General features: G+C 30.6%; 3 protein-coding genes and 1 pseudogene across 20 annotated transcripts; 2 read left to right on the forward strand and 2 right to left on the reverse strand.

Annotated features, from left to right (window-relative positions):
* Nucleotides 1-3031: 3031 nt before the first annotated feature.
* LOC146881851 (protein FAR1-RELATED SEQUENCE 5-like) lies at nt 3032-6301 on the forward strand (annotated as a pseudogene).
* A 1640-nt stretch (nt 6302-7941) lies between these two features.
* LOC114168773 (uncharacterized) lies at nt 7942-12014 on the reverse strand. 16 transcript variants are annotated; one of them, XM_085668665.1, is made up of 9 exons: nt 11838-12007; nt 11652-11725; nt 11525-11556; nt 11036-11115; nt 10646-10758; nt 10483-10535; nt 10253-10340; nt 8702-8985; nt 7942-8120 (listed from the first exon to the last, which is right to left on the reverse strand). In XM_085668665.1, exons 1-6 carry the CDS (start codon nt 11895-11897, stop codon nt 10505-10507), a joined length of 390 nt encoding a protein of 129 aa, XP_085524791.1. In that variant the 5' UTR covers nt 11898-12007; the 3' UTR covers nt 7942-8120; nt 8702-8985; nt 10253-10340; nt 10483-10504. The 16 variants fall into 16 exon arrangements, with proteins under 16 accessions (XP_085524791.1, XP_085524790.1, XP_085524789.1 ...); XM_085668664.1 differs by having other exon boundaries at nt 8702-9001; XM_085668663.1 differs by having other exon boundaries at nt 8702-9800.
* A 7930-nt stretch (nt 12015-19944) lies between these two features.
* LOC114168938 (zinc finger CCCH domain-containing protein 61-like) lies at nt 19945-21416 on the reverse strand. Its single transcript, XM_028053924.2, has one exon. It carries the CDS (start codon nt 21317-21319, stop codon nt 20249-20251), a length of 1071 nt encoding a protein of 356 aa, XP_027909725.1. The 5' UTR covers nt 21320-21416; the 3' UTR covers nt 19945-20248.
* A 3243-nt stretch (nt 21417-24659) lies between these two features.
* On the forward strand, nt 24660-26439 carry LOC146881852 (uncharacterized). 3 transcript variants are annotated; one of them, XR_014986170.1, is made up of 4 exons: nt 24660-24925; nt 25086-25445; nt 25527-25937; nt 26022-26439. XR_014986170.1 is itself a non-coding variant. In XM_085668455.1 (3 exons), the coding sequence occupies exons 1-3, from the start codon at nt 24827-24829 to the stop codon at nt 25782-25784; spliced, it is 717 nt and encodes a 238-aa protein (XP_085524581.1). In that variant the 5' UTR covers nt 24660-24826; the 3' UTR covers nt 25785-26439. The 3 variants fall into 3 exon arrangements, 2 of the variants coding, with proteins under 2 accessions (XP_085524581.1, XP_085524582.1); XM_085668455.1 differs by having other exon boundaries at nt 25527-26439; XM_085668456.1 differs by lacking the exon at nt 25527-25937 and having other exon boundaries at nt 24665-24925.
* The last annotated feature ends 378 nt before the right edge of the window (nt 26440-26817 follow it).

Below are 26817 nucleotides of genomic sequence, written 5' to 3' on the forward strand. Positions count from 1 at the left end.
TAATGTTCTTTATTACACAATTATATCACATATTAAAATAATTTATTTAATATATTTTCAAAATTTAATAATCCATCACAGTCGTGTTAATAGAAATATTTTTATTCCTGTAATAAATTACATAATACATAACATTATTTCTAAAGCAAATGTATGGATACAGTAGAATTAAATAATTGCTGTAAAAGAACTAAATAATCGAGTAAAAAAATTAAATTAATAAAGTGAATGTTTATATAGTGAATGTTTCCCATATGTTTTATATACTCATTAAATAAGTATACAATTTTGTACTCCTTCAAATAACACATTTTTCTTATTTTTATATGGATTTTATAACTTATTATTATTTTTTCTTTTCTATTGTACTATTGTGTTTCGTTTAATAATACAGAAAATGTAGATAAATAGGTGGAGAGATAAAAGAAATGTAGAAGTACAAAGCATGGATGTTTAATTATGTTGGAAAAATACAATCAATTATCAATAATATTACACGTTAACAAAATTTGTAATTCTTCTGATAATAGATTATGAATCATAGATCAGTATTTCTTTTATATTTAAAACTAAATAATCTTATTTACACTGTTTTTATCAGTTCTATTATATATATATTATATTCATTTATCTTTTCTTCATTCCAAACACAATTATAATTAAAAAAAAAAGAATTTAAATTATAGCTGTTTCAAAAAGTGGTATTCATTATTTATTGTATAAACACAGATGTTCTGCACCTATAGTTTGAAAAGTAAATTTATAAAGAATAGAATGAAAACATGTAATAATTTTGTGGGGACAAAATTAGTTTTTATTACAAAGTAAAAGAAATAAAGATATTTTCTAGATTTAGGTAGTCTGGCCAGATTCAAAGGTATGCTCGCATTTTCATAAACTCATCTAGTTGGATAATAATTGTTTTAAAAAGATTTTAAATTTTCAAAGAATATTCATCCAGAAAACCTGTAATTTAAATATTTTTGAATATTTATATAAATAGTAACATTTCATTCAATATAAAAAACATAAAATTAATACAAAAATATAATTTGAAACTGAATTAAATATAATACCAAATAATACACAAGTAAAATCCATTTATTCAAACCTGGTATGAAAAAAATAAAAATTTAACAAAATAGAATTCAAACACACACGTGTGCGAACAGTGAGTTACGCTCCTAATTTGCAGACTTTTTCTTCTGTGTTGGTGATCACGCGCCGAGAGTGTGGAAGTGGTGATTAGGAAGAGGTGATACGGCATAAAGTGAGAAAGTGAGAAGAAGAGGGGAAATTTCTGTTTGGCAGGCAGAGTTGGGTACGCGTGACACGTAGAGCGTGTGTGGGACCCAAATATCATTGCATATTAAAGCGCCACGTGACGCGGTGCACCAAAATTAGATGCTGTGCTTTTCTTTGCCGTCACCACTCACACTCACAACACTCTTCAACCGCCAATTTATTTATTCACTTCCTTATCCATCACCCACACATTCTTCTTTTACATTTTTACCCTTTCAACAATCTCTTGGATAATAAATCTCATCACCATTTTGATAAAAAAAATCATATTCTTTTATTAAAAAATTTAAAAAATAAATAAAAAATAAATTTTAATTTAAAAAAATATAAACACAAATATTCATGATGCTGAAATGATGTGGTGCTGGTTTGTGGCTGTCAGGACCACAGTTGGACACCAAGATCTGACTCTTAAGAACTCATTTATTATTCTTTAATTATTCATACCTTATCTGTGTTTAATTTTAATTTATATATATTTATTATGATGAACCATACAATTTATTTGTCTGCTAACCTAATTAAATACTTACTGATCATTATTTTTTTAAAGGACCTTCTCTATCATCAGAAGTTTCCCTGTCACTTTTTCATCATATTTTTTTTTTAACAATTTGTTCTTTATCAGTATGATCATAGGATTATCCCACTTCTTTTTACTTTGTTTGTTTCAAAAAAAATTATTTGAGAAACAGGAAAATAATGAAAAATAAAAAAGAAAGTTAAAAAAGAGATTATTTGAATTAGAAGAAAAAAGGTGAAAAGTAAAAACAAATGAATGAAAAGTTTACAAATGCAATAACTTTAATAAAATTATAAAATAATTAAAATATTCATATTATTATAAATCATTTCCATTAATTATTTAAATATAATTTATTGTTAATATATTGACATTATTATTATTTGTTAAATTTATTTTTAATATTAATAGTAATATCATTATATGACATTATTATATTAATATTATTATTATACAACTGTTTTTATCATTCTTTTTATTGTATAAATTTATATTACTATTATTTTATTACATACATAATAACATATAAATTATGTAAGTGGCTTAATTAATTTTTTTTAAAAAAATCATTAATGTCATTAATATTATTCATTACTTTTATCATTAAATTTTAATATATATATATATATATATATATATTTAATTTTGTAAATAATTTTAAATATCAATATTTATAATGTCATTAATAATTTTTATCTGAAAGTGACCTAATTGAGGCATCTTTTCAAAAGTTGATACTCAATTGACACATTTTTAAAAGTGGATACCAAACTGAAACATCCGAACGAAAGTGAGTACCATCCGATTGATTAAACCAATTTTTTTTATATTTAACTTTTTTTTATTTCTTTTAGATATATAAATAAATTAATATTAAAAGTATATTTAATCATATAAATATTTTTAATTAGATAAATTAAAATAATTATTACATAAACATGTTAAATTACTTTATTAAGTAATAATTGGAATTTAAATTATAAATATTAATAATTTAATTTACTGTACTATTGCATTTTATATCCTTAAAAAAACATAATATAAAATAATTAATGTTTTTAATTATTTTTTTATTGATTATTTTAAAAAAGATTAAGGGCTAGTCTATCCCACCACACTTTTGGCCCACCACTTTGGCAGACTAGATCATAACGAGTCATGGTTTGAAAATTTTAGGGTTGTAAAACAGGGTCTGGTCTGACCGGTCGACCCGCCAGCCCAACATCAAAAGGGGGTCGGGATAGGATTTTCAACCGACAAATCCGCTACAGTCCGACCCGATTTTACTGGCGACCTGATAGGTTGCAACGTGGGTTACAGTGGGCCAGCTCGCAACCCGTTCCTAGGTAATTATGTGATGTGGTTGGTTGATGTTGCTCATTCATTTCTTTTCTTTCTCTATGTTGTGCACCTGTGAAAGAGGAAACACCTTTTTCTCCTTCGTTCACCTTTTCTTTCTCTGTACATCACACCATCACACTCACATTCTCTCTTACTTAGAAGTTAGAACATAACCCTTCTTCCCTTCCCTCCTACTTCATGTGACATCTTACTTCAAGCGACTTCGACGACACTCGTAGCGGCCACCTCTCCGATGACGACGTACGTCATTGGCAACGACGAAGCTCACCAACAACAACGCCTCTGATTTCGTTTCTCTTCTTCCATAGTGAGATTGTGGTTAGGGTTTTTGCGATATTTGGGTTTTTTTGGTTGTGATGAAATTTGTGAGTTAGGATTTTTGCAGAATTGGGGTTTGTTGTGGTTGTGATGAAATTTGTTAGTTAGGATTTTTGTAGATTGGGGGTTTTTTATGATTGTAATGAATTTGTGGGTTAGGGGTTTTGCATATTTGGGTTTTTTGAATTGGCTTTTTACAAATCAAAGTATTTGCATATTGAGATTTTGATATGTTGTGGTGTTCATCTTCTTCCTTTTTTCATAATCAAATATGTAAGTTTATTTTAAACTTTGGCTAGGGTGCTTGTTTGCTTCTCCACATCTATGAAAACTAAGATTGCATTGACTCCATCTTCATCTTCATGTTCCCTATAACTGGAAATTGAAAAAAAAAATAATAGTGAAAAGAAAAAAATAAAAAATACGAGTTAGCCCATTAACCCGTTAACTCGTTAGTTGTAGGACGAGTTATATTCTTCACCCAATTTTCAAGTGGCCAACCAACTTGGCCTGACCCATTTTAGGCGGGTCAATAACGCCAATTGTAGGACAAGTTATATTTTTCACCCAGTTTTCAGGTGGTCAACCAACTTGGCCTGACCCGTTTTAGGTGGGTCAATAATGAGTTCAGGTAAAAAAAAGGTCGAGTTAGCTTGTTTCGCCACCCTTAGAAAACTTTAACCCAACCCACGAGTCGTGACCCACTTTGTCATCCCTAGTATATAAGATGTAGAAACATCAAATATGGTGATAAATATGTTGGAAGAAAAAATAGTAATGATAAGGTGTGAGAGTGTAACAAATATAATGTATGACAGGCTTAAGAAACTTATTGGAGAATCCATTAGTAACATGAGGAAATGCTTATTTTAATGCTTAATTTTTGAATGTTGAGTTAAGTAGAGAAGTAATCTTGTTGGAGCTCATCAGATTTACTACTCTTCCTAAGATTTCATGACAAAAGAGAAGAAGAAAAACAATAATTTTTGAAGAACACTTTGCTAACAATTGGTCTCCTTTACACATTTTAAGGAATAAGCTATGGTATAGTGTGTAAGTTTCTTTTATTTACTTAAATATTATGCTTAAAGTGACGATAATGAGTGCATTCAAATGTAATAGGTGTTGTTCAAGAGTTGTTGTTATTTATTTTTTATGATGATTGTATAACTTGTAATAGTCGTGCAATGTGGAGTTATTTGAACATTAGCAGAAGATGATAAAGTTAGTGTGAGAAACATTAAGATGGGAAGCATGTCTGATTTTGAAGGCCAAAGTGATGAATATGTTGAGAAAGATATTGAAATGTCTAATAGAGGTAAGGGAGTATACAAAAGTCATAGACATGTGTCCTTAGACATATTAGAAATGAAATTTCAACGTGAGGGTGATGTTTACAATTTTAATTATGCATATGGAAGGTGTCATGGTTTTGGTCATAGGAAAGGTGAAGTTGGATATGACAAAAACGATGAAGTAGTAATGCAACAATGTTTATGTGATAAAGTTGGATTAAGGGATAAGAAACATTTAATGAGGGACGAAAAAAATGCCCATAGACCGTTGACACAAAAAAATTGTAAAGAAAAGTTGCTTACAAGGTCTGATGAGAATATAAATAGGTAGAAAGTTGTGTTTTTTTAGGAAAGTAACAATCATGTCTTGTGTTAGCCTAAACATGTTGGATTCATTAAATGTTTTAGAGGCCTAAGTGATGGAGATAAGGCTCAAGTTGATTACTTATGTGATGTGAGAGGGTGGAATGATGTGCCCAATAATGGGTTGCTTAATGGAACAAAAGGGTGAATGTTATAGTGCGGGTATAATAAGAAGAATTTGATTAACTATATTTAAACACAAACGACAAAAATAAAGGATGGGGATGTATTGGCTACGTTGAGTTACTTACATGGAAAGTAAATTGCAATGAAATATTTTATTCGAGGTGTATTACATCGAACAATGGTGAATTGAAACATATTTTTTTAGCTCATGGCAAAAGTAAGACGGGCTACTAGTGTTTCGGTAATGTAGTTCTGTTTGATAACACGTACAAAAAAGAACAAGTACAACAAGTCAATGGTTATACTTTTTGGAAAAATAATTGTTAAATGGTTCTATTCGAAAGTGGTTTTGTTTCATATGAAATAAATTCCGCATACAAATGGGTCTTGGAAACATTTTTGCACACAAGGTGTAATAAGTATCTGGTGGCAATAGTGATTGATGGAGATACTGCTATGAAGGATTCAATAATGCAAGTATTTTCTAAATAGTCACTTTTAGTTTTTGTCTCACATTTACAAAAGTATGTGTGTGAGAATATGAAGAACCCAAAATTTTTATCTCATTTTACAAGGGCCATGTACAGTAATGTAACACCTTAATGGTTTGAAATATTTTGGAAGGACATGGTGAGGAAAGACAATGTTGAAGGTAATAATTGGGTGTGTTAGGCATATAGTAGGTAGGGTACGTGCATTGTTGCTTATATGCACGATATATTTTGTTGGAACTTCTACTACCTTTACATAAGGAGGAAGAACTCCCTTGTTAAGGTGTTGTGCAATTTCAAGCATCTATTACGGGACTATAATTACAAAGACTTGAGTTATGATCTCAAATTATTGTATACGAACCCAGTCATAACATCTTATTTTCCGAAGTTGGAGCGTTATGTTGCCAACATTTATACTAAAAATAAGTATAATATAGGTTGCATTCAAAGTTGATAAACACAGGAAAGTCGTAGCCAAGTTGAAGTGATCTATAACACAAATGAAGGTGTACTTGAGTGTGTTGTATGATGTGTTAGTAAATTCTGTTTTATCAACGAATGTTTTTCTGTCGATAAAAGTTATCGATAAATATTATATTATTGATGATTGTTTTTGTTAATAAAATTTCATTGATAATATAATATTTTCTTGTAGTGTCACATACATTCACCCTTGTGTGACTTAATTCCATCTTTGACATATATTTCTTTCTTTCTTTTTTCTTTTACTTCATGTATATGTGTCTTGTTGTTTGATTATCTAAAGACAATTATTTTCTTTTGCTTTCTTCTATAATTCTAAGTTGAAAAATATTTTTTTATGCATAAGAAAGTCCATGGACAAGTTCCTTAGAAAAAAAAAAACACTAATAGGGTAGGGTCTTTCTTCCTACACCTCCAAACATCTTTTTAAATCCCAAAAATATCCTTTGATCATTTAAGTTAAGTCACAGACATCACACTGCCAAAATATATAACCGGAAGTCAACTTCTGAAAATCAAAATATATTATTGGAAATCGACTTTCGAAAGTCAAAATATATTACTGGAAGTCAACTTGCAGAAGTCAAAATATATTACCGAAAATCAACTTCTAGAAGTCAAAATATATTACCGAAAGCCAACTTCCGAAAGTCAAAATATATTACCAAAAATCGACTTTCAGAATTCAAAATATATTACGAAAGTCTACTTCCGGAAGTTCGGAAGTTGACTTCCTAAATTCAAAATATATTACGGAAGTTGACTTCCAAAATATATATATATATACATATATATATATATATTGTTTATATTTTTTAATTTCAAGTTTTTTTTAATATATATTTGAAAAATAAAACAAAATATTAATATATATAATTTTATTTTATTTAATGTACTGAAAAAATAAATATAAATACAAAAATAAATAAAACTAAAATATTATTAAGCTTTAAATAAAAAATTCGAAAAATGGATTTTTTTATATTTAATTTTGACATCAGAAAGTCGACTTTCAGTAATATATTTTGACTTCTGGAAGTCGACTTCCAGTTATATATTTTGACTTCCAACTTCCAGTTATATATTTTGACTTTTGAAAGTATTCTTTATCGGAAGTCAACATTCAGAGGTAATTTTAGGGGTGACACTACAAAAATAATTATTTTCAGTGGGGGTTATATTTGACATTTCTAGCGGTTTTAACCCTCACTAATGGGTTTACCCAGGGTTTGCAATTCCCCGAGAAGAACCAGTGTCGCTATTAGATTACCAGAGGTTTTTAACAACCTATCGAAAAACACAACTTGTTTAAGATTTTCGAAACCCCCGCTACTGTTTGGGGTTTTCGAAATCCCTGCTACTGCCAGGGGTTTATAAAACCCCCGCTACTGCTAGAGGTTTTCAAAACCCCCGTTATTGCCAAGGGTTTTCAAAACCCCCGCTACTACTAGGGGTTTCTAAACGCTCGCTACTGCCAGGGGTTTTCAAAACATCCAGTAACGCCTACAATTTAAAAACTCCAATATTGTCTGTTTGTTTGTTTCGTATTTTTTAATAATACATAAATCCTGAAATAAAGAAAAATTATAAAAGGAAAAGTTTTTAATTTTTTGGTAATTATAATTTGTGCATATAACATTTATAAAAGGGACAAAGAACAAAGTCTACGATATGACAAAGTGTAAAAGTTAAAATTAACAAGTCATTACAATGTTATTTGTTTTAAATAAGAAAAATAAAGATAATGAAAAATTAAATAACATCCTTCTAATGCGGTACTTGATATTACGAACACTTCCTTGACCAAATACCTTCTGACTCAACAAAGTTCATAACTTCTTCTGCAAACATCTGTAAAGAGAGATTGTTTAAGAACAATTCTTTATAACAGTTTATCAATCGATGCATTAATACCACCTTATTATAAATTCATCAACTCATTTTATCATAAATTAAAATTATGATCTTTTGCCAAAAAAAAGTATTCAAAACGATGATAACTCGCATAAAATAACTAAAATTGTTAAATAAATTTAATGTTATATATGCATAAGAATATCATATTATTAGTCTCTTTCTTGAATTTAAGCTGATGGTCACTTTTAACAGTAGAATATATGATGGCAGTTAAAAAAATATGTTGTTGTATGATAATTTTAGAGTAGTGTGATTAAAATATCATCTTTAAATTTTTATGTTTACAGAGTATAATACTATATACTTGCATATATAATTGATGCATTAAAATAATTCAACTGCAAAAAAGTAAGTAGATTTTCTAACCAGAAGTTTTGACAAATATATATATATATATATATATATATATATATATATATATATATATATATATATATATATATATATATATATATATATATATCATAAAAATATTACATTTAGATGCATTTAAGAGAGAAAGATAAGAAAGGAACCTTTAAAATTCTCTGTTTCAGAATATGTGATTTCCGAACTCGTTCCCATTCGAATTAAAAGTGTCTTCTCAAACAATTTTGATCTTGAGTTGCATTCAATTAATGTAAATACATTCTGCATTTGTGATGCCGTACCAGATGACTCCGTTTCATCAAGATTTGTCGCATATAAAGCATCCAAAATACTCGTTGTATCTCCAGAAAGTTGAACATCCGAACCACACTTTATCCAGAGACTTTGAAGCTTTCGGAGCTCCTCATAAATATACGATAGCTGATTAGAACTGCTATTTTGTACATCTAAAGAAATAAGAGAAGATACGTCCACGAATGTTTGAACATGAGAAGATAGACTATTTACTGGTGACATCCAAGACGAAATGATATAGGGAAATAAGAAATAATGTCCCAAGGTTTTGCTGGTGCAATTAAGTTTCCTACACTTCTTATTTACCTCACACTCCCTAGGGCCCCAGTTGATAGCCTCGTCTAGCTTCCTTCAATTTGCAATAGTGTATCAGTTTATTTTGTCCTTTCTCTCTGTCTTTAAGAATTTTCTTTTTCACAAAAATTGCACTTGCACTATTACTACTTTGTTTACACTTTCCCCGTGCTGGTGCTGCTACTCTATACGGTTAATATTGTTGTTATTAATACTCACCACTTAAAATTAATTGGTAGGTTTAGCTCATACAACGTCAATATCAAGTGAGCACAAGTAAAAACATTGTTATTGGTGTGATTAAGTATGTTCTTAATTAGAGGGGATGAATTAGGGTTGAACACACTACAGGATGATCCACAATCATAGTTAAGGAGAATATGATCATTTGAAGAGCTTAGATTATATTAGATTATTAAAATAAGAAAAAAAATAGAGGGGAATGAGATTAAGTTTAGATCTTGGCCTTCTTTAATGGACATGAAAGAGCAAGATAAGGTAATAGAGATGCCTAACACTTTGGGTTATAACCTCCCCAATAGAAATTCATCTTCCTCCAAGTTATCATCACCAATAGGGGAAAGAAGTGACCAACCTCCTCAATCTCACACATAACCACCCCGAGAACACAACCACACTCCCTAGGAACTTTATTTTCTGAATTAACACAATAAAACATTAGAATCTTAGGACACATGAACTCCTACAAATGATCAGCAGAAGACCATGAACAGAAAGCATAGAAAAAAACTATAAAAATAAAAGAAAAATTTAAGACACTTCATCTTCAAATCAACCTTAAAGGGAAATAATAAACACAGAAACCAGGAGAACTAACAGACTTTCATGCACAAAGCAATGAGTGAAGGCTGGTTTGAGCAAATAATGAGAAAATATAAATATAAACTTGACCTATAAACCCCATTCCCAAAATTCTCTACCACTAGCAGTAACTATTTCAAGTATAAATTACAGTATTTCAAGTTCCATCTCATGCATATCTTAAACCATACATTCATGCAAAGATCTACACACATGCATACAGAGTAAACATCTACAAAAACAAATCTTGTACAAGCATTAAAAAAATGTACAAATAGAAAACTTACCCGGGCTAAGACAAAGGAATAGGTGGTATGTTAAATTAGATTTATCTCGTTTGATAAAACATTGAATGATTCCATCCCATGGTCCAGGCTGAAAATCAAAAGGAGCAAACAATAGGGGTGTTGCTTCAGCTAATAACATCAACTATCATTGTTTGGTTAATAAAAATTTAAAAACTTAAAGCAAACAGTTTCACATTAGAATTATAATTAACATGTTAGAAATCATGTACCTTTTCTTTTTAGTTAATGGGGTCAATGTATGCTTTTGAATCTCCTTGGAAGCCTGCAATTGGAAAATGACTCACTTTAGCATCCTTGACAGACATTGCAACATGAATGAGTTTCACAAGATGAACGTGACAACATGTAAGAAATAGCAATTGTGGACTTGACATGTGTAGAGGTGAACTTGGAGGTTCCATTATTAGCCTTTGATAACAACTTGAAGGAGGAGGTTTCTTCTTGCCCTCACCAGCCATAACTTCCTGATTAGATATAGAGACCTGCTGCAATAACAAGTGAGTGTCATGACCTTAAAATTTCAGAAGCAAATGATTCTAGGAAATTAATTATAACATAATAATTTTCATCTATTTTCACAAGGTGATAAATAATGTTTTCAATCACCAAACCATTATGTAAAAGAACTCCCGACTTTTTCATATCCACCTCATTCTACACTAGCATACTAGATACCATCCTTCTTTTTGTTTACTTTTTGATCAAATTTTACAATTATGACATCATGATTTATCGCTTATACTGAAAATAAAAGTTCACTACCACCAGTATGGCAACATGGAAGCCTTCAGGGCTACTTGAGATTGCTGACAAAACTTCATTCTCGTCACAGAAGTTAGAAACTGCACAAAAATTATGAGGTTTACTTAACAAATTCAAGGAATAACAAGAATGTACATGAGACAAGGAAAGGTGTGGTGGTAATGGATGAGAATAATGGTTTGAATTTAACTATATGTCAGTAATATTCTCTGAGAAATTAGAATCACATCAAAATCTAAATGCACCACCAAAAATAAAATAGATTCATCCCATAAAGTCATATTACAGAGCATTTCTTTATCCAAAATACCGTTAGAATTTGAACCACTTTCAACTTTCAAAACGCTTAGGGGCATATAGCTTAAAGCACAAATGAAAACTTTTGCACCTTAATAAACATCCTAAACCAGTTTCAACTGATATAAACAAGACAATGGCGAAGCAAAAATCAAGAAAATTAGGGCAAAATCAAGAGATAAAGAAACGAACCTCTGTTCGCGGTGAGAACGGTGAGAGGCACGCTGAAATCAGAAAATAAAATTGAACTAAGACAAAAATAAAAGCATGGAGATGAAACCGAAAGAACGACAAAAGCAGAGAAAGGTGTGTTTATTACCTAACTTTGGAGAGAACGATAAAATCATTGAAAAGAGAGAACATCATCTTCTTCATAAACACAAGCCACAGCTCCTAGGCACGAAGGATGAAAGCAAAAGACAAAATTAAAATCGAAAAAAATGAAATCAGAAAGAACGGAAATGAAATCGAAAGCCACAGTCTAGCTTGAGCGAAGAGCACGAACAAGCCTGCTTCTTCTTCCTATCAGCGAGCACCTTCTTCCTCTTGAGCGAAAAAATTTCATAAACCACCGAGAAAGAGAAAAGGTCCTAGGCAAAGAGAAAAATTTCTGCCCAAATTCAAATTTTAAAAATTATAAAATAAGGAGAATAATTTTATTGGGGTTTCTCCCAAAACCCCTTGTACTTACTGAGGGTTTATAAAAACTCTACTAAGATATATATTTTAATGGAGATTATTATAATCCCAAATAATAAAATCCAAGTAAAATCATATATTTTTATAGTGTGATGTGCGTAACTTCACTTAAATGGGGAATAGGTATTTTTGTGATTTAAACTTTTTTAGGAAGTGTTAGACGAAATTTTGGAGCTGATGAAAGAAAGACCCATACACTATTAAAAAAATTCATATTTTCTGTCAATTTTGTTTTGAATTTTTTTTTGTAGGAAATATTTACAAATTTTGTTGTGAAAAAAAATTTGCAAGAAATTGCTACTAATTTTCTTGCAAAATATTTTGTATAAAACACTTTTTGTAACAAATTTTGTAGGAAATACTTGCAAATTTTATAATTTTGTAGAAAATAATTACCCACGAAGAAATTACCTGCCAATTAAAATTCTTAGAACAAATGGTAAGAAAAAGTCTTTTCTTGCAAATTTTTTTAATAAATTTGCAAGAAAAATCTCATGTAATATGAGAATTTCTAATAGTGATAGAGTAAGAATATATTGGATGCTCGAACTATCTCCAAAATTATGGTATGTATATTTAAAAAATACACCTGAGGGCTTTCGTTGGAGATGCTCTAACAAAGTTTGTACATGCTAGAATATTTATCCTTACTTTGAATAAACTTACAACCACTCAAAAGAGATCCTATTACAAAGGAAAAGAACTTACATAAACTATATAATTTAAATAGATGTTAAAACAAACAAAAATAGTGAACAAAAATAGTGAAATTTAAAGCATAATTAGACCATGACAAACTTAAAACTTTGTCACATAATACTCTAATTTAGCACATGAAAATTTAGTGAAGTTATATAAAAATTATCAAATTTTAACATTTTCAATTCACTTTGTGGAATAAGAAAAAAACCGTATTTGGGTTAACACTCTTAAACCATTAGTATATTAATACTAAATATTTATCAATTTATGAAAAACTGTACGTAGTATTCACTTTTAATGTAATTTTGAATTACTTATCTTTTCCATTCACAATACCAAATGTTAGATGAAAGAAATTGAATTTAGTTTCTCTCTTACCAAGTGCTTATATACAAGTCTTGCGGATTATAATTATAAGGCAAAAATTTTTATAAGTTCATAAATTTTTTTTTCTCTTTGTCGCAGCGTATAACAGTTTTTAACTTTAAGTTTAATTTTATTCGGATTTCTAGTGAACGAGCACCAGCAGAGATAATGGCATTTGCACACTATAAAATGTAACATTTTAATAGTTTTCGAATATTCTTTCAACAAGTTAAAAATGTGAATTTTCTGTTCCGATAAGATCCATTCATAATTGAATGATATATTAATTAACTTTTTTAATTAATTGATATTTAAAATATTTAACATAAAATTCCTTTATTTTATTTTATTTGAGAATATAAATACTGATATCAATATGTTTTTAACTAATATTTTAAGTGTGTGTCATTTAGTTAATCAATAGAGTAATTGTTTTCTTCCACAATTCAACTTTTCCAAATCTATACCTAAAGGGATTATCTTTTTTGATATCCACTTTTTTTCTGCTTTTATCCTTTAAATTATTATTTTATTTAAATTAATTTATCTTTAAATTTTAATCATTTTTAAATTAAACAAATAAAAAGTATTTTGTTATACCGGTGTTTTTCACCCAAGAACATTTAAGAAATAAAATTTCACGTCCTTTAAAATGATTAATTGGTAGATGGGCTTATTCATTACATTTTGACCCAATCTATGCTGGACAAGTTCAAGTAGTTGGTCTGCTTTTCATTGGCCAAGCCCAACTGGCAACTCTACAACCTGAAATTTTGGACTACGAAAAGCAAAAACGAGTAATATATATTGTTTAAAATAGGGTATTCTTTTAGCACCTCCGTTGCTTCTTTCTGAACCTCTAAATGTGGAAAAAGTCTAAATTATCTGAGTTGGAAACATTGCATATTTCCAAAATTTATTTTAGATGGTGCAATACAAGATTAAAAAATATATTTTGTATTATAAAATCCGAAATACATTTCATATAAAAAAATGTATTTTAGATTTTTGAAATATTATGAATTAAACAATTTAAAACATATTATACTTTACACAATTCATAATATAATTCCAGATAATACAATTTGAAATATGTTTTTAAATTACAAAATCCAAAAATAAATTTTGGATTATAAATTTAAAATATTTTTGTGAATTATATAATCTATAACAATATATAAAGAGGTTTCTCTATTTCGTATCCACATTTTATAATACCAGTTTTATCTTTAATTATTTTAAAATTAATTATTTTAAAAATAATTTACTTTTAAAAATTATTCAATTTTTTTTTGTCTTAAACTATTTTTAAAAACTTTTTTTTGATATATCTTATTTTTTTTTAATTTTATTTAATAACTATTTTAAAAATTAATTATATATTTGTTATTGATCTTAACTTAAATTTTTTGAAAATTAAAAAATGCGAACACACGTGCGAATATATATAAATACATTTTAAATTATATTGTCCAAAATATCTCTAAATATATTTTAAGTCACGCAATTCATAATTTATAATACATAGATTAAACAATCTACAAATTTAAGCAATTAAAAAAATTAAAAATATATTATGAATCATATAATATAAAATATATTTTCAGATTATACCATTCAAAATATATTTGAAATGTGTAATTCATACCATATTTCTAAATTGGTTTAATTATGTATTTGGTCCCCATTTTCGACTCCAAATCTCAAATTGGTACCTGTATTTTTCGAAATCTCAAATTGCTGAGGTGGATTTCTGTTACTGAAACGTGTCAATTACAGGTGGAATGGTGTGGAAATCTTTATTTATTTAAGCCACCAGCATTAGAAAATGTAGAATCCCTAATTTTGTTGTCATCTTCTCCTTTCTTCTGTGATGAATCCAGCCAGTTGTGTGTCTCGTGGGTCCTGTTCAAGTTCAGATCTTGGAGAAAAGTAGAAGAGCAGCATCAATTTTTGCAATGCACGGTTGTGATTGAAGAAAAATGTTGTGGGTATGTGAAGAATGAAGAAAAGGTTGGTGGCAATGTGAAGATTGAAGTAATGGGAATATGTATTAATTCTCAAAAACCTGTCCGAAAAAAAGCAATGGGAAACCAACCTCAGTAACTGGAAACTCCACGGTATGCTTTGATGCCTGCCTCACTGTGATTTCTGTGACAACATCGGTATTTGCGAACTCCCCATCTTTGCTTAATCCACCGTACTTCACCGGAAGCTGCTCCGGATCTATGTATCTGAAAGTGCAAAGAGACAAACACATCAAAACCATAAACCAAACCAAAAAAATAACAAAGATAAAGCAAAATTTGAAACTTTATGTCCTCACCTCAAAAGGATTTATGTTGATTTAGAAGGCCCGACAAAGACAAACTTACTCTTAGTCTTTGCAGTAAGAAAAGGGCTTATCATCCTATTCACTACCATGTACCACCATGGTATATTAATGAAAACCTGAACCAAAACAAAAACGAGGATTTAAAACAACACACGTTTGAATTTGATTAGCATGTGTATTGTATGCGCGCAATCCCAATCTTTGCATTTAATCATTCAAATTCATGCTGATATTAAGTCAATAACCTCAGATTGCACGCGTGATGACGATGGAGAATGAGACGGATCGCACTCCACAGCTTCCACCACAGTTTCCCCAAATTCTCCCGAGCTTTCTTTTTTAAAAACCCTAAACCTAATTTCACAATTCTGATTTTTTTGAAAAATAATTATCCCACCTTAAATTATAAAAACCCTAAACCCTAATTTAACATTTTAAATTACCCTAAACCTAATTTAATTACACATGCCTATTCCACGTCACTGTTTTCCTGCCAAGTCACTGTTCAATAACTGGTCAACCTTGCCATGTCACTGTTCACCAAACGCCATCAACCCAGACTTAACGGAAAGGACAAAAGTGAGACTTTTAAACTAAAAAGGGGACCATTTTGAGATTTCGAAAAATACAAATATCAATTTGAGATTTGGAGTCGAAAATAGGGACCAAAGGTATAATTAGACCTTCTAAATTTTACAATCTAGAAAGCTAAAGCATAGAGTTCTTAAGCCTTTTTGACACCTACATGAAAGTAGAAAGAAACATGGGCTGCAAAAGTAATTGCACGTGGACCAATGTAGGTCATTTTCTCCACTAAGGCCTATTCTTTTTCCTCTTTCTCATTTTGGATTAGGTAATTCAAAATGTAAAACCTTGATTTCAGATAATTTTCTCTTTACGAAATGTACAAGTACACTCTAGTGAATTCTGAGTCAGTTAACTAACTCACAACAAATGTTTAACAATAAATACCAACATGCAATTTCAACAATTTCAAACACAATTACTTCTTAAATATAATGCAACGAAATCAAAACCACGAATTGTTTTTTTTATTCAAAAAATCTAATTGTATGGTATGTACCATCAAAGGACCATACCTTACGGACACCACAATAGTGAAACACCGTGCATGAGTGTGAGGAAGATGCTATTACTCTTGTTGGTTATTCAAGCTTTTTGACATTTGTGGGTAAAAGGGTTTTCATGAGGCTTAAATACCTTTTTGGTCCTCATTTTCGTAGTGTTTGTTGCGAATGATTCTCATTTTGACAGAATGTTTAAAATGGTCCTCATTTTTATCGAATGTTTAAAATGGTCCTCATTTTCGCAATTCGTGTTTTATTTGGTCTTTTTCTGTAACGCCGTTTAAATCATTAACGGAACATTGTGCAGATGACACGGTTTGTATTAGGGTGTGTTACGTGTACCTGTACAATGTTTCGTTAATGATTTAAACGGCATTAGAGAAAATGACCAAATAAAACACGAATTGCAAAAATGAGGACCATTTTAAACATTCGGTAAAAATGAGGATCATTTTAAACATTATGTCAAAATCAGGACCATCCGCAACAAACATTACGAAAATGAGGACCAAAAAGATATTTAAGCCTAACCATGAATATGTCTAACCTAAGAAAAACTTTATATATATCTTTAGCACATTAACATTGCAAATAAATAACTCAGGTTATGGTTCTCGACAGAAGAAGAAGAAAAGGTCTAGGGTTATGGCAAAGCTATTAAATAAAAGATAAGACGTGGAAATTTCATGCTGCAGCTTTATTCTTTTGTAGGTTGTGGAAGGTGCAATGGAGACATGTGTGTGTGCATAGATGCATACAAATTTGGTGACCATTTGAATGCCATACTAGGAAGGGGACAACTCATTATTCAGCCAAAGATACAATAATGTTCCCAAACAACCCTAGCCAGATCTCAACTACAAATTCAATTCAAACTCTATCACTCATTCAAATGCGCCAAAGTGCATGAACACTCAGAATCTCTCCTAGTTTTTTCTTTTCTTAAGTATATTTAAGTTATAATTTACACCATATTTTTATAGAATTTGTTGAAGATCTCTCATCGACTAAAGATAAAACAATTTCATAATATATAATAGGTGTAAATTTAATACCTCGTCTTATAAGTTGGTTTTGTAAAATTGAATTAGGTTTAAAGTTCATTTCTTAATATGATATTAAAGACATGAATTAGAGTCTATTCTACAAAAATTTGTTAGATCTATTATATCACCCGTTATCAGAGTGCTATAAAATCACCCACTAATATGTATTCTTACGTTCAAAATGTATATGTCTTAGCATGAGAAAAGTGTGGGATCTCACGTCAATTAGAAATAAAATAATTTTTTAATATATATATAAATGGTGAGTTAAGCTTGAATCCTGAAGGGAAAATATTTACAGAAGTTGGTTAAAAATGTTGAATAGATGAGAGAAGAAATGTAGCACCCATTTGAGAGGTGTCAGCCATAGTCTTTTCCTAGAGTGACAACCATGGCAAGAGTATGGGGTGTTTGTCCCACAAAAGCTGCACTTTAATTTTGTTCTCTAAAGGAACATGAAATTGTGACACAAAGTTAAGGGCACAGAGGGGACCTCAAACTCCAAAAGGTGTCATTTTAGCATGGGGTGCTCCCTCATCCCACACCATTAGGTGTGTTTGAGTTTATGGCAATCACTATACCTAACCACAAAACCCCACCAAAATCACTTATTCCATACACATATCCTTATGGGTCATAATTCCCTTCACCCCCTCTTCTTATAAGTTTACCTCCTAGGAAACAAATCTCACCCAGCACCAACCTATGTTAATTGCACCATCCCTTTTGGATTTAATCTCACTTTATAACTACTTCTCGAATTGGATCTTCATTCAATTCATACCCTCTTCAAATGGATTGTTTCTCAACATCAACTTTCTGTTTTCTGCACATTTCACTTGCCAATTCAAAACACCTTTTAACTATTTATGTATATAATCTTATCGCAATTTACCAGCTTTTGAAATCATACCCACATTAATGGTTAAAACCCTACTTAGCAACTATTACAATTTAGGTTTAGATATATGATTCAGTTAACTTTGTACGTTTGAAAAACGAATATCACTTCTCTTTTTGTACTTTAATTTGTACTTTAATTTGCTTATACAGTTAGTTAATGTAAATTCACCAACATTATACATCTTGAACTTTCTTTGAATACAACTTATTATTGGTCAAAGCATAAAAAGGAAAAGCAAAGCTGGTGGTAACTTTTTTCTTGTGACAAAAAACTTAGGAAGCAAGCATTTATCTTTAGTTGCAAAGAGTTATAAAAAAACCTTCTTTAAAAGCCAGTACAATGTATCTACTCGTTTTCTTACACTTTCTTAAAATTTGGAAAAATGAAAGTGTTAGGTTAAGTGTGATATGGGTTGTGTGGTTTCCTCGTTCTTCAATCATGTAAAAGTAGTATAAACTTAATGTTAGTGAAAATGACTTGAGTTACTATTAGCAAAAAGAGTCATTCGGATGACGCATAAGAAAAAGATAATGCTGGATTTGAAGAATGAGTAAAAACCAATTAATTAGACAGTGTAACCTAAAATGGAACAAATAGAACCATCTATGGAAACCTATGATAATGTCTCACGCAAAGTTCCCTCCTCAAATTTATCACAACAACTCAGAACGCACAACATTGAAAGAAACTAAGCACATCTCTATAGGGAGGAATTTGGCAACAAAAATACTTACGTATTCCATTAGAATAACTCTATTGTTTTCATCGTCATATACAATAGCATGGCTCCAATTTCATTACATGCTGTTTACGAAGAAGACAACTATGCACTGTTTATATAAACAAACTATTGCTCAGAATATAGAATATGGTGAGAAATTATTCGTCACTACCCATTACACCAAAAACTCTATACAGAACAAATGAGTTGTGATTATATGTTCATTGAACCTTGTAATCAAATAATTGCGAGACAACCTTCACACACATATACTACACAACTGAAGTCTACGCAAAATATGATTATAAAAACTATAGAATATCAAAATAAGATATGTATTGTAAACTTTTTTATAAAAAGTTTGTAAAAATATCATAATGAAAAAAAACATAAGTAAAAACGTAAGGAGAGAGAAAAAGCGCACACACTTTTCCTTTATGAATATTATTTCCTTGCATTAATTCGGGTGCTCCTCGTGATTCACGAAAAAATCTTTATCTGTATGAACAATTTTCTATTAACCCCAGAATCAAAGCAGATAAATACAGCACCGCATACAATAAATTTTCCGAGAATATCTTAAATTTTGTCACGATAAACATTGCATGCTTGACATGTGTAAGCATCTGCTGAATTTGCTTTGGCACCAATGGCCAACACAACAGAACAGAACAAAAATAAATTATATGAGATTCAGGCGTAATTATCACAGTGGTGGTAAGATAATTAAGCCAGCGAAAAATCCAAAACAGAAAAGAAAAGTTCAACATTGCATTGCATGAATGAGTTTCCCTTTTCTTTCTACATAATCCACGGAACAAAAGATGAAAATCTATTACAATGGACACAAAAATTACAGAACTAATTTTGACAACCTTAAACAAAATTCAGAAAGCAATGAAAGTACTCGAAACAATAATTAACAATAATAACAATAGAAGCCAAGGATATGTTGCTTGCTCCGACATGTATTTACACTTGGTAAATCCTCGTCACAAATCCCACCATGCACCTTTTGTCATCATCTTCAACACGTATCAATGATCAATAATAACCTACATCAGCAAGTCATTAACCCAGGCCAGATCTGGGACAATGACATCATCAACAACCCCACTTTCTTCCCTCAAAAATCTTCCATTTCCATTCATGGAAAAGCTTCCGCTTTCTTCCCTCAAAAACCTTCCATTCCCATTACAAAAGCTTCCACAAGTAGCTGTGGTTGGAGAATGAACATTGAACTGTTTATGATCCTCGGAGACATCAAGCCAAGACAGAGTGTGAGGCTTTGAAGCAGACACAGATGAAGCCTCACCAAAATTCAAACCCTCCATGGCGCACATGAGCTCGGAGAACACATCCTTGTAGCTCACAACACCATGGCGGTGGCTAGGCAGGGAAGGAGAAGAGGAAGATGAAGAGGGTGATAAAGGTGGAGAAAAATGAGACATGCCAAACAAGGTAGAAGTTGGTGAACAAGTGGATGAACAATGACAGAACAAACAACAATGGTTACTGTTATTGTTGTTATTGTTATGATTATGAGGACTCATGTTGCTGCACTTTTTCTTCTTGTTACTGTCTTGGGGAGGCAAAACCCTGAGTTGGCGAGGGGTGTGGGCGAAAAAGCAAACTTTTCGCTTGCAATTTTTCCCATCCTTGCAAGCCTCGGTTCTATACCTTGAAGGGTGCAACCAGCACTCGAACACGCCATGGGAGAACTCGCATGCATCGCCGCTGCTACACTGCCCGCGGCGGTACTCCGGGCACACCGTCCCGGAGTAGTGAAACCGGCGAGGATCGCGGCGGCGAGCCTTCTCGCCGGGGTGTGCAAAAGGGCAGTCTGTCCAGTCGTGGCTCCGGCTACGAGTGCAGCGACGAACCTTGAACTCGAACATGCGGAATTCGTCGGAGGCGTAAGGGTCTCCGACGTCATCAGAGTCGTCGGAGTCGATGTGGGGCAGGTACTTGTGCAGGAGGGTGTCGTCGGAAAACATGTCGGCGGCGGAGCGGCGCGTGAGAAGCTTCCTTGGCGGGATGTCGATGTCTCTGAGGGATTTTTTGAGGGAGAGAAGGTGGTGAGAGGGTTGAAGTTGGAACTTGTGCTCTGCACAAATGGTGCTCATATTTTACTGTAGTAAAGGAAACAGTGAACGAATAATAATAATAATACAAAAGAGTGTTTGTGGAAAATGGATATTGTTAGAGAAGAATAAGGGTGAGTTATATAGGGTGGTTGAGGTGTTTATGAGAGAAAGAGAGAGAGAATAGTTGCAGAGAGAGAGAGAGAGAGTGAAGGTGACAGGGATAGGTGATGAGAATGGGCGTGGCTGCATAAGATTTGGTGTAACCATGCAAAAGAGGGTACGTGGCAGTGTCACAATTCGTTGCAGTCATGTGTTTGGGCTATGTGTAACTATGTTACAAAGGTGGTTTCATGAAATATGCTAAGCCATGTTTGGATTTTACCTTTGATTTGGGTTGTGTTGAAATCATCACACGTGGAAGCATGAAGAAAGTTCTAGATCATGTGTGGGGGTGTATTAACTATGGGTGAGCCTGCCCACAGGAATTACTCTAATTTTGACTCAAACCCTAAGTTACTATCATTTCACATAGTTTGGTGGTATTTGGCAAATTCATTAATGAAATGTCTGGGTTCTTTTCCTTTCTTGCCATTTCAAAACAATAAGTATCCAAGACAAATAATTTAATATTTAGGAAAGCTGAATAATTTTCTATACAATCAATTTCTTACAATTTTTTTAAAGACATAGCTTTTAATTAATCATTATATTAAAGTCAAATATGTATCTTATAATTGAATGATAATGATATAAACAGATTTCAATATTTAATCCGGGTGTTGTCATATAATGTATTTGTTACGAAAAGGCAAACAATAATGTAACGTTTTTAACTATCCATAATTTCAGTCTTCAATTTTTTTTCTTACGTAATTTTAGTCCGGTAATTTCTAATTCTCCGTAATTTTATTCAATTTTTTGGTTTTCAAAATATATTAAATTATATTCAACAACAGATTTCTTCCTCTCTTACTTCACAGTGTCTACGTTTTACCCAATTACATGTTTTGTCCGAAATAGTAAAAAGAATATGAACAATTGACATGAAAATTGAACAAAATAACGGACAGTTAAGTTGTTAAGAGACTAAAGTTGCAAAACATATATTCATCAAAATTACGGAATTTATAAAATATAAGTATCAAAATTGGAACTAAGCTTTAATAAAATCATGTTTACATGTTACTCATTTTTAAAACAATAGTTATAAAAAAAATATTTAACTATAGGAATTCAATTCCAATAATTTTAACTTAGGTGTGCAATAACATTTTTTTACATGATTAAGAATAGGGTAACGTAGTTATACGTGGCTATGTTTTACTTTATGACTCAAGTTATAGTATGCCAACAAAACCCTGCTGCCAAAAACGAATAAAAGAAATTAGGAAAAATCCATATCCCATGGTTTCAGATTCCTGAACGAATCTTAACTAGAAAAAAAGGAATTATGTTACATTAAATTAAGAAAAATAGTGAATTTACGAAATTGATAAAGTTATTACCTGAAAAGGGTAATAAAACATTTCAGAGCTGTTAGAATTTTTCAAAATTAGAAAAAATATTGTATGTAAATTATAGAATTAAATATAGTTTATTTTTGAAACTTTGACTCAATTTAGTCTTCAACTTTAAAAATACGTGAATTTAATCATTTTAACCAAATTTTATTAAGTTTATTTGACATTTTAAACATATTTATAAAGTTTCAAATATGATTTATGATAATATTTAAGTTGTTTATATCGTTTAACTTATTTTCGCTATAATATTAATTCAAATATTATCATCAACTATTGTTAAAATATCATAAAATATGTTTAAAACGCATAAAATCTAATTAAGAAAATCAAATTTATACATTTTTTATTTATTTCTAAAATTTGAAAACTAATTTAAAACAAAATTTCAAAAAATAATCTCAATTTTTGCTTAATATATTTAACCGTTTGCCCATAAATGATAAATCTATGTCTATGAAAAGTTCCATCATTTGTAAATAAAGGGTTAAATGAAAATGCATAAGTAATATTGTTGATGAAAAAAGATAATTTTTACAATAATTTGGCTTGCATTATTATTTGTTAGGCCCATTTATTACATTGAAATTCGAAATATTTAGGCCCATTGCAGAAATCAATCCCCTCACCGCATCACAGTGACCATAACCAAACTTTTTATGAGCATCACTGTAATGGAAGCTTTTCCACTGTAGTTTTCTTTTCCTAGAAAGAAAGAATATTGAATGAGCATGAATCATGATTGAGGGGGCAGCAATGACACTTGTTGAATATGCACTGGTTTTTCTGATAAATTATATGCGAAGTAAGAACAAAGTTCGAGGTTAGGTAATTTCATGGGAAGGGTGAAGAGAAAGTCAGAGGTTTTTTGTCATTTATTAATTATTCCAACAAAGACATAAAAAATGGGCAAACTTTCTTTAAGATTCAATAAATTGATGTATGGTAAATAGTCAAATCAAATGGGTAACTGTAATTGTCGGTTACAGAGCTCTTAAAACTGCAATCTTTTACTACTTTTAGGAAATTTTTCTCCAAATTTGTTAAGAACATGTTAACTATTTTGTAATAGATTAAGTTAAATTTAAAATTTAATTTTTGACATGATATTAAAATTATAAACAAAATTATTTAAACAAAATTTATTATTTATTAAATATAATTTTTTACTTTATATAATTGAGTTACGTTTAAATTTTTGTTATAACATGCTTTTCATTAAATTTGATTTTAAAAAGCTGAATTTCTATTTTTGTTTCTTATGATAATCCTTGTTAAAATTTGATTTTTAGGGACATTATTTTAAGGATGTTTTAATTTGTTTTTTCAATTTTTGGAATGAGGGAAGAAGTTTTGGATTGTTTAAAGGTGGGAGTCAAATTCTCACTTCTGTTTGATTGATTTGGTAATGAAAACTTTACTAAAATTTATCAGTCAAACGGAAATGAAAATTTAATTCTTTGAAACTGAATATCCAAACCAGTCTTTTGAGTTAATTTGTTTTAACAGTACCATTTGTGAAAATTTTCCTCTTTTTTATCCTTTTATTAGATGAACTAGTATGAGATCGTGCCTACGCACGGGTTCCTTTTTTTTCTGTTGTGTGATATTGTCAATTTTGTTTTTTTTAACATATAGTATAGATCAAATAGAATTATCTAATAATTATAATAATGTTTAAATATTATTTCGTTTATTACGTATTTAGGCTGATAATATTTGATAGTTACTATTATATATTTTTTTTCCTTTTTAAATCAATATGATGGGAATGAATCTGAACCGTTTAATACTGTCACAATTAATATTTATTTTTCTTTATCTTTTTGAAATGATTACGTTGGGCATCAATATGAAACGATTAATATTGGCGGCAAGGCAAATTTTTTATCTGTCTTTTCGATATCTTTGGAAAGAGATTTGGTTTTGTGCATCAGACGTTTTGCTTTTCCATAGTTGGAGTTGAAAAGGTTTGTCCGTTTCATATGCATTTGTTGTAACTGGAAAGAAAAAACCTAGATTCTACATGGCATCCAGATCCAACGACAACAAAATGTCACTGAGTAAGCGGTATAGCTTCAACAATTTTTTCCAGAGTTCAGTCATGTTCATGGATCCTTCCCAGGTTAGTTAATACGATTTCGACACTGTAACTGTGTTGTTGTTCTGAAATATCATGACTTTTTAAGAAGTTTGCTCATTTCGGGTGTAAAAATATTTGTCGTTGTTAGGGAGATATTTTGTTTTGATTAAAAGTTAAGCTTTTTGGATGTTTGATTGTCCAGGACTTTTTACTTTTTGAAGAAGGTTTCTTTTTGGAATGGCGACAGTGTTTGTTAATGGGAACCAACTATTTCTCGGATCCTAGGGGAAACATACTGAACATTGAATTCAAAGAAAGTCTTATGGCCGAGAGGAAGTTTCGTGGTTCTGATGACATAGTAAACTTTTACGACATATATGACATTGCATTTGTCTGCACTCTCTACTGTGGTGATAGATACTTTAGGTTTAGAGTATTTGACATAGATTGGCATGAAATCAAGTACCCTTTGGTAGAACTGTCGTCATCTTCTTCAAGATCTAGTTTTTCTTGTTCTCCGAGATTTTTCCAATCTTTCAGAGTCAAGCTAGAGTTGTCTAAGGTATCATTGTTCATATCTTATTTACCATTTGCAGATTTCTATTTGGATTTGTATTGATTTGTTTTTTATGTTTGTCAAAAGCCATATATACTCCTTCCTGAGGAGTTTCAAAAATTTTGTGAAGATCAACTTAAACTTGATCGCAAAGTTCAATTATATGATCCTATATACAAAAAGTTCGAGCTTTATCTGGACACAAACATAGATGGGATCATTATTTTGTTTAGTTTGACAGAGTACATCAAGTATTATGGTTTCATCCAAGAGGTTTACCTACATTTAAATTATATAGGAAACAATGTTTTTCTTTACAAGATTTACTTTGTTGATGGAGTATAAATGATTTATGAGAGGGAGTCGGTTGCTGGTTTGAACAATGACTCTGGTGGTATTGTAAACAACGTTGGTGCTGTCAATCGTCATGACTTTCTTAATTCTCTTGATGGATTGGTGAAGAAGTTAACGAAATATGATGTTCAAACATCATCTTTGGTATTTTTTTTTGTTCATAGTTTTATGTTTATTCTTAGTATTTCGTTTTCCATTTGTTGTCTGATATTTTGTGCATGTCTGTAGTATCTACACTCGGATTTTGCTAGACAGTTCTTGGAGAAGGGACGCAGGAGGTACTTCATTACCATTTCAACTTCCAAGTTTTGGCCTTGCAGAATTCGATGGACTGGAAGGACATCCTTTGAATGCTATATCACTTGTGGATGGAAAAGATTCTGCAAGGAGAATCAATTGGCTGCAGGTGATGAACTGAAGTTTGTGATCGATAATCAGCAGAAAAATGTCATCCATGTAATTAAGGTTTAGTTTTTCCAAGGTGTATGTAAGAACTTAGGTTTTTAAGATTGTAGCATTATGAACATTCAGAATACTGTTTCGTTTATATTTAATGTATTTTATGTGGTTTCGTCTATATGTTTTACGTTCTGCAATGTATAATATTACTACTATTAACGAATTTATCAAAAGTAGGTTTTTCTTGGGCCAAATATTTTGTAATGGATTGTAAATGTCTTTTTGATTATATGACATTAACAATTACAAATTCAAGATATATAATTTTTTTATTTCTCAAATCCTAAAATCACTTTGGATTTCTATATTTTTCTTTCATGTACTATTGATGTAATTATTTTTTCTGATATAATATACGTATAAATGAACTTAATTGGGTTCTTAGTTTTATATGTTTCCATTATAAATTATAAATAAAGTGTATTAAAATTCTTGGAATCCAAGTTTTTGTACTCATAAAACGTTTCAAAAACTGTGATTTCAAACATTTCGGTTAGTATAAATTATTATGTGTAGTAATGTTTAATTAAGTAGGTAGGAACGAACATAAATATGTAACCAATGA

This window comes from Vigna unguiculata, chromosome 11 (assembly GCF_037176805.1).
Source record: "Vigna unguiculata cultivar grain cowpea cultivar isolate G323 ecotype 2 chromosome 11, ASM3717680v1, whole genome shotgun sequence".
Classification (NCBI taxonomy): domain Eukaryota; kingdom Viridiplantae; phylum Streptophyta; class Magnoliopsida; order Fabales; family Fabaceae; genus Vigna; species Vigna unguiculata.

Bases quoted from the DNA above. Each gene is read 5' to 3' on its own strand.
- LOC114168773 (XM_085668656.1), bottom strand. From the start codon at position 11,897: ATGAAATTTTTTCGCTCAAGAGGAAGAAGGTGCTCGCTGATAGGAAGA. The intron at 11,726-11,837 runs GTTCGTGCTCTT...CTTCGTGCCTAG, and splicing joins TAGGAAGAAGAAGCAGGCTT to GAGCTGTGGCTTGTGTTTAT. The intron at 11,557-11,651 runs GTAATAAACACA...TTCTGATTTCAG, and splicing joins ATCGTTCTCTCCAAAGTTAG to CGTGCCTCTCACCGTTCTCA.
- LOC146881852 (XM_085668455.1), top strand. From the start codon at position 24,827: ATGGCATCCAGATCCAACGACAACAAAATGTCACTGAGTAAGCGGTAT. The intron at 24,926-25,085 runs GTTAGTTAATAC...TTGATTGTCCAG, and splicing joins TGTTCATGGATCCTTCCCAG to GACTTTTTACTTTTTGAAGA. The intron at 25,446-25,526 runs GTATCATTGTTC...GTTTGTCAAAAG, and splicing joins TCAAGCTAGAGTTGTCTAAG to CCATATATACTCCTTCCTGA.
- LOC114168938 (XM_028053924.2), bottom strand. From the start codon at position 21,319: ATGAGCACCATTTGTGCAGAGCACAAGTTCCAACTTCAACCCTCTCAC.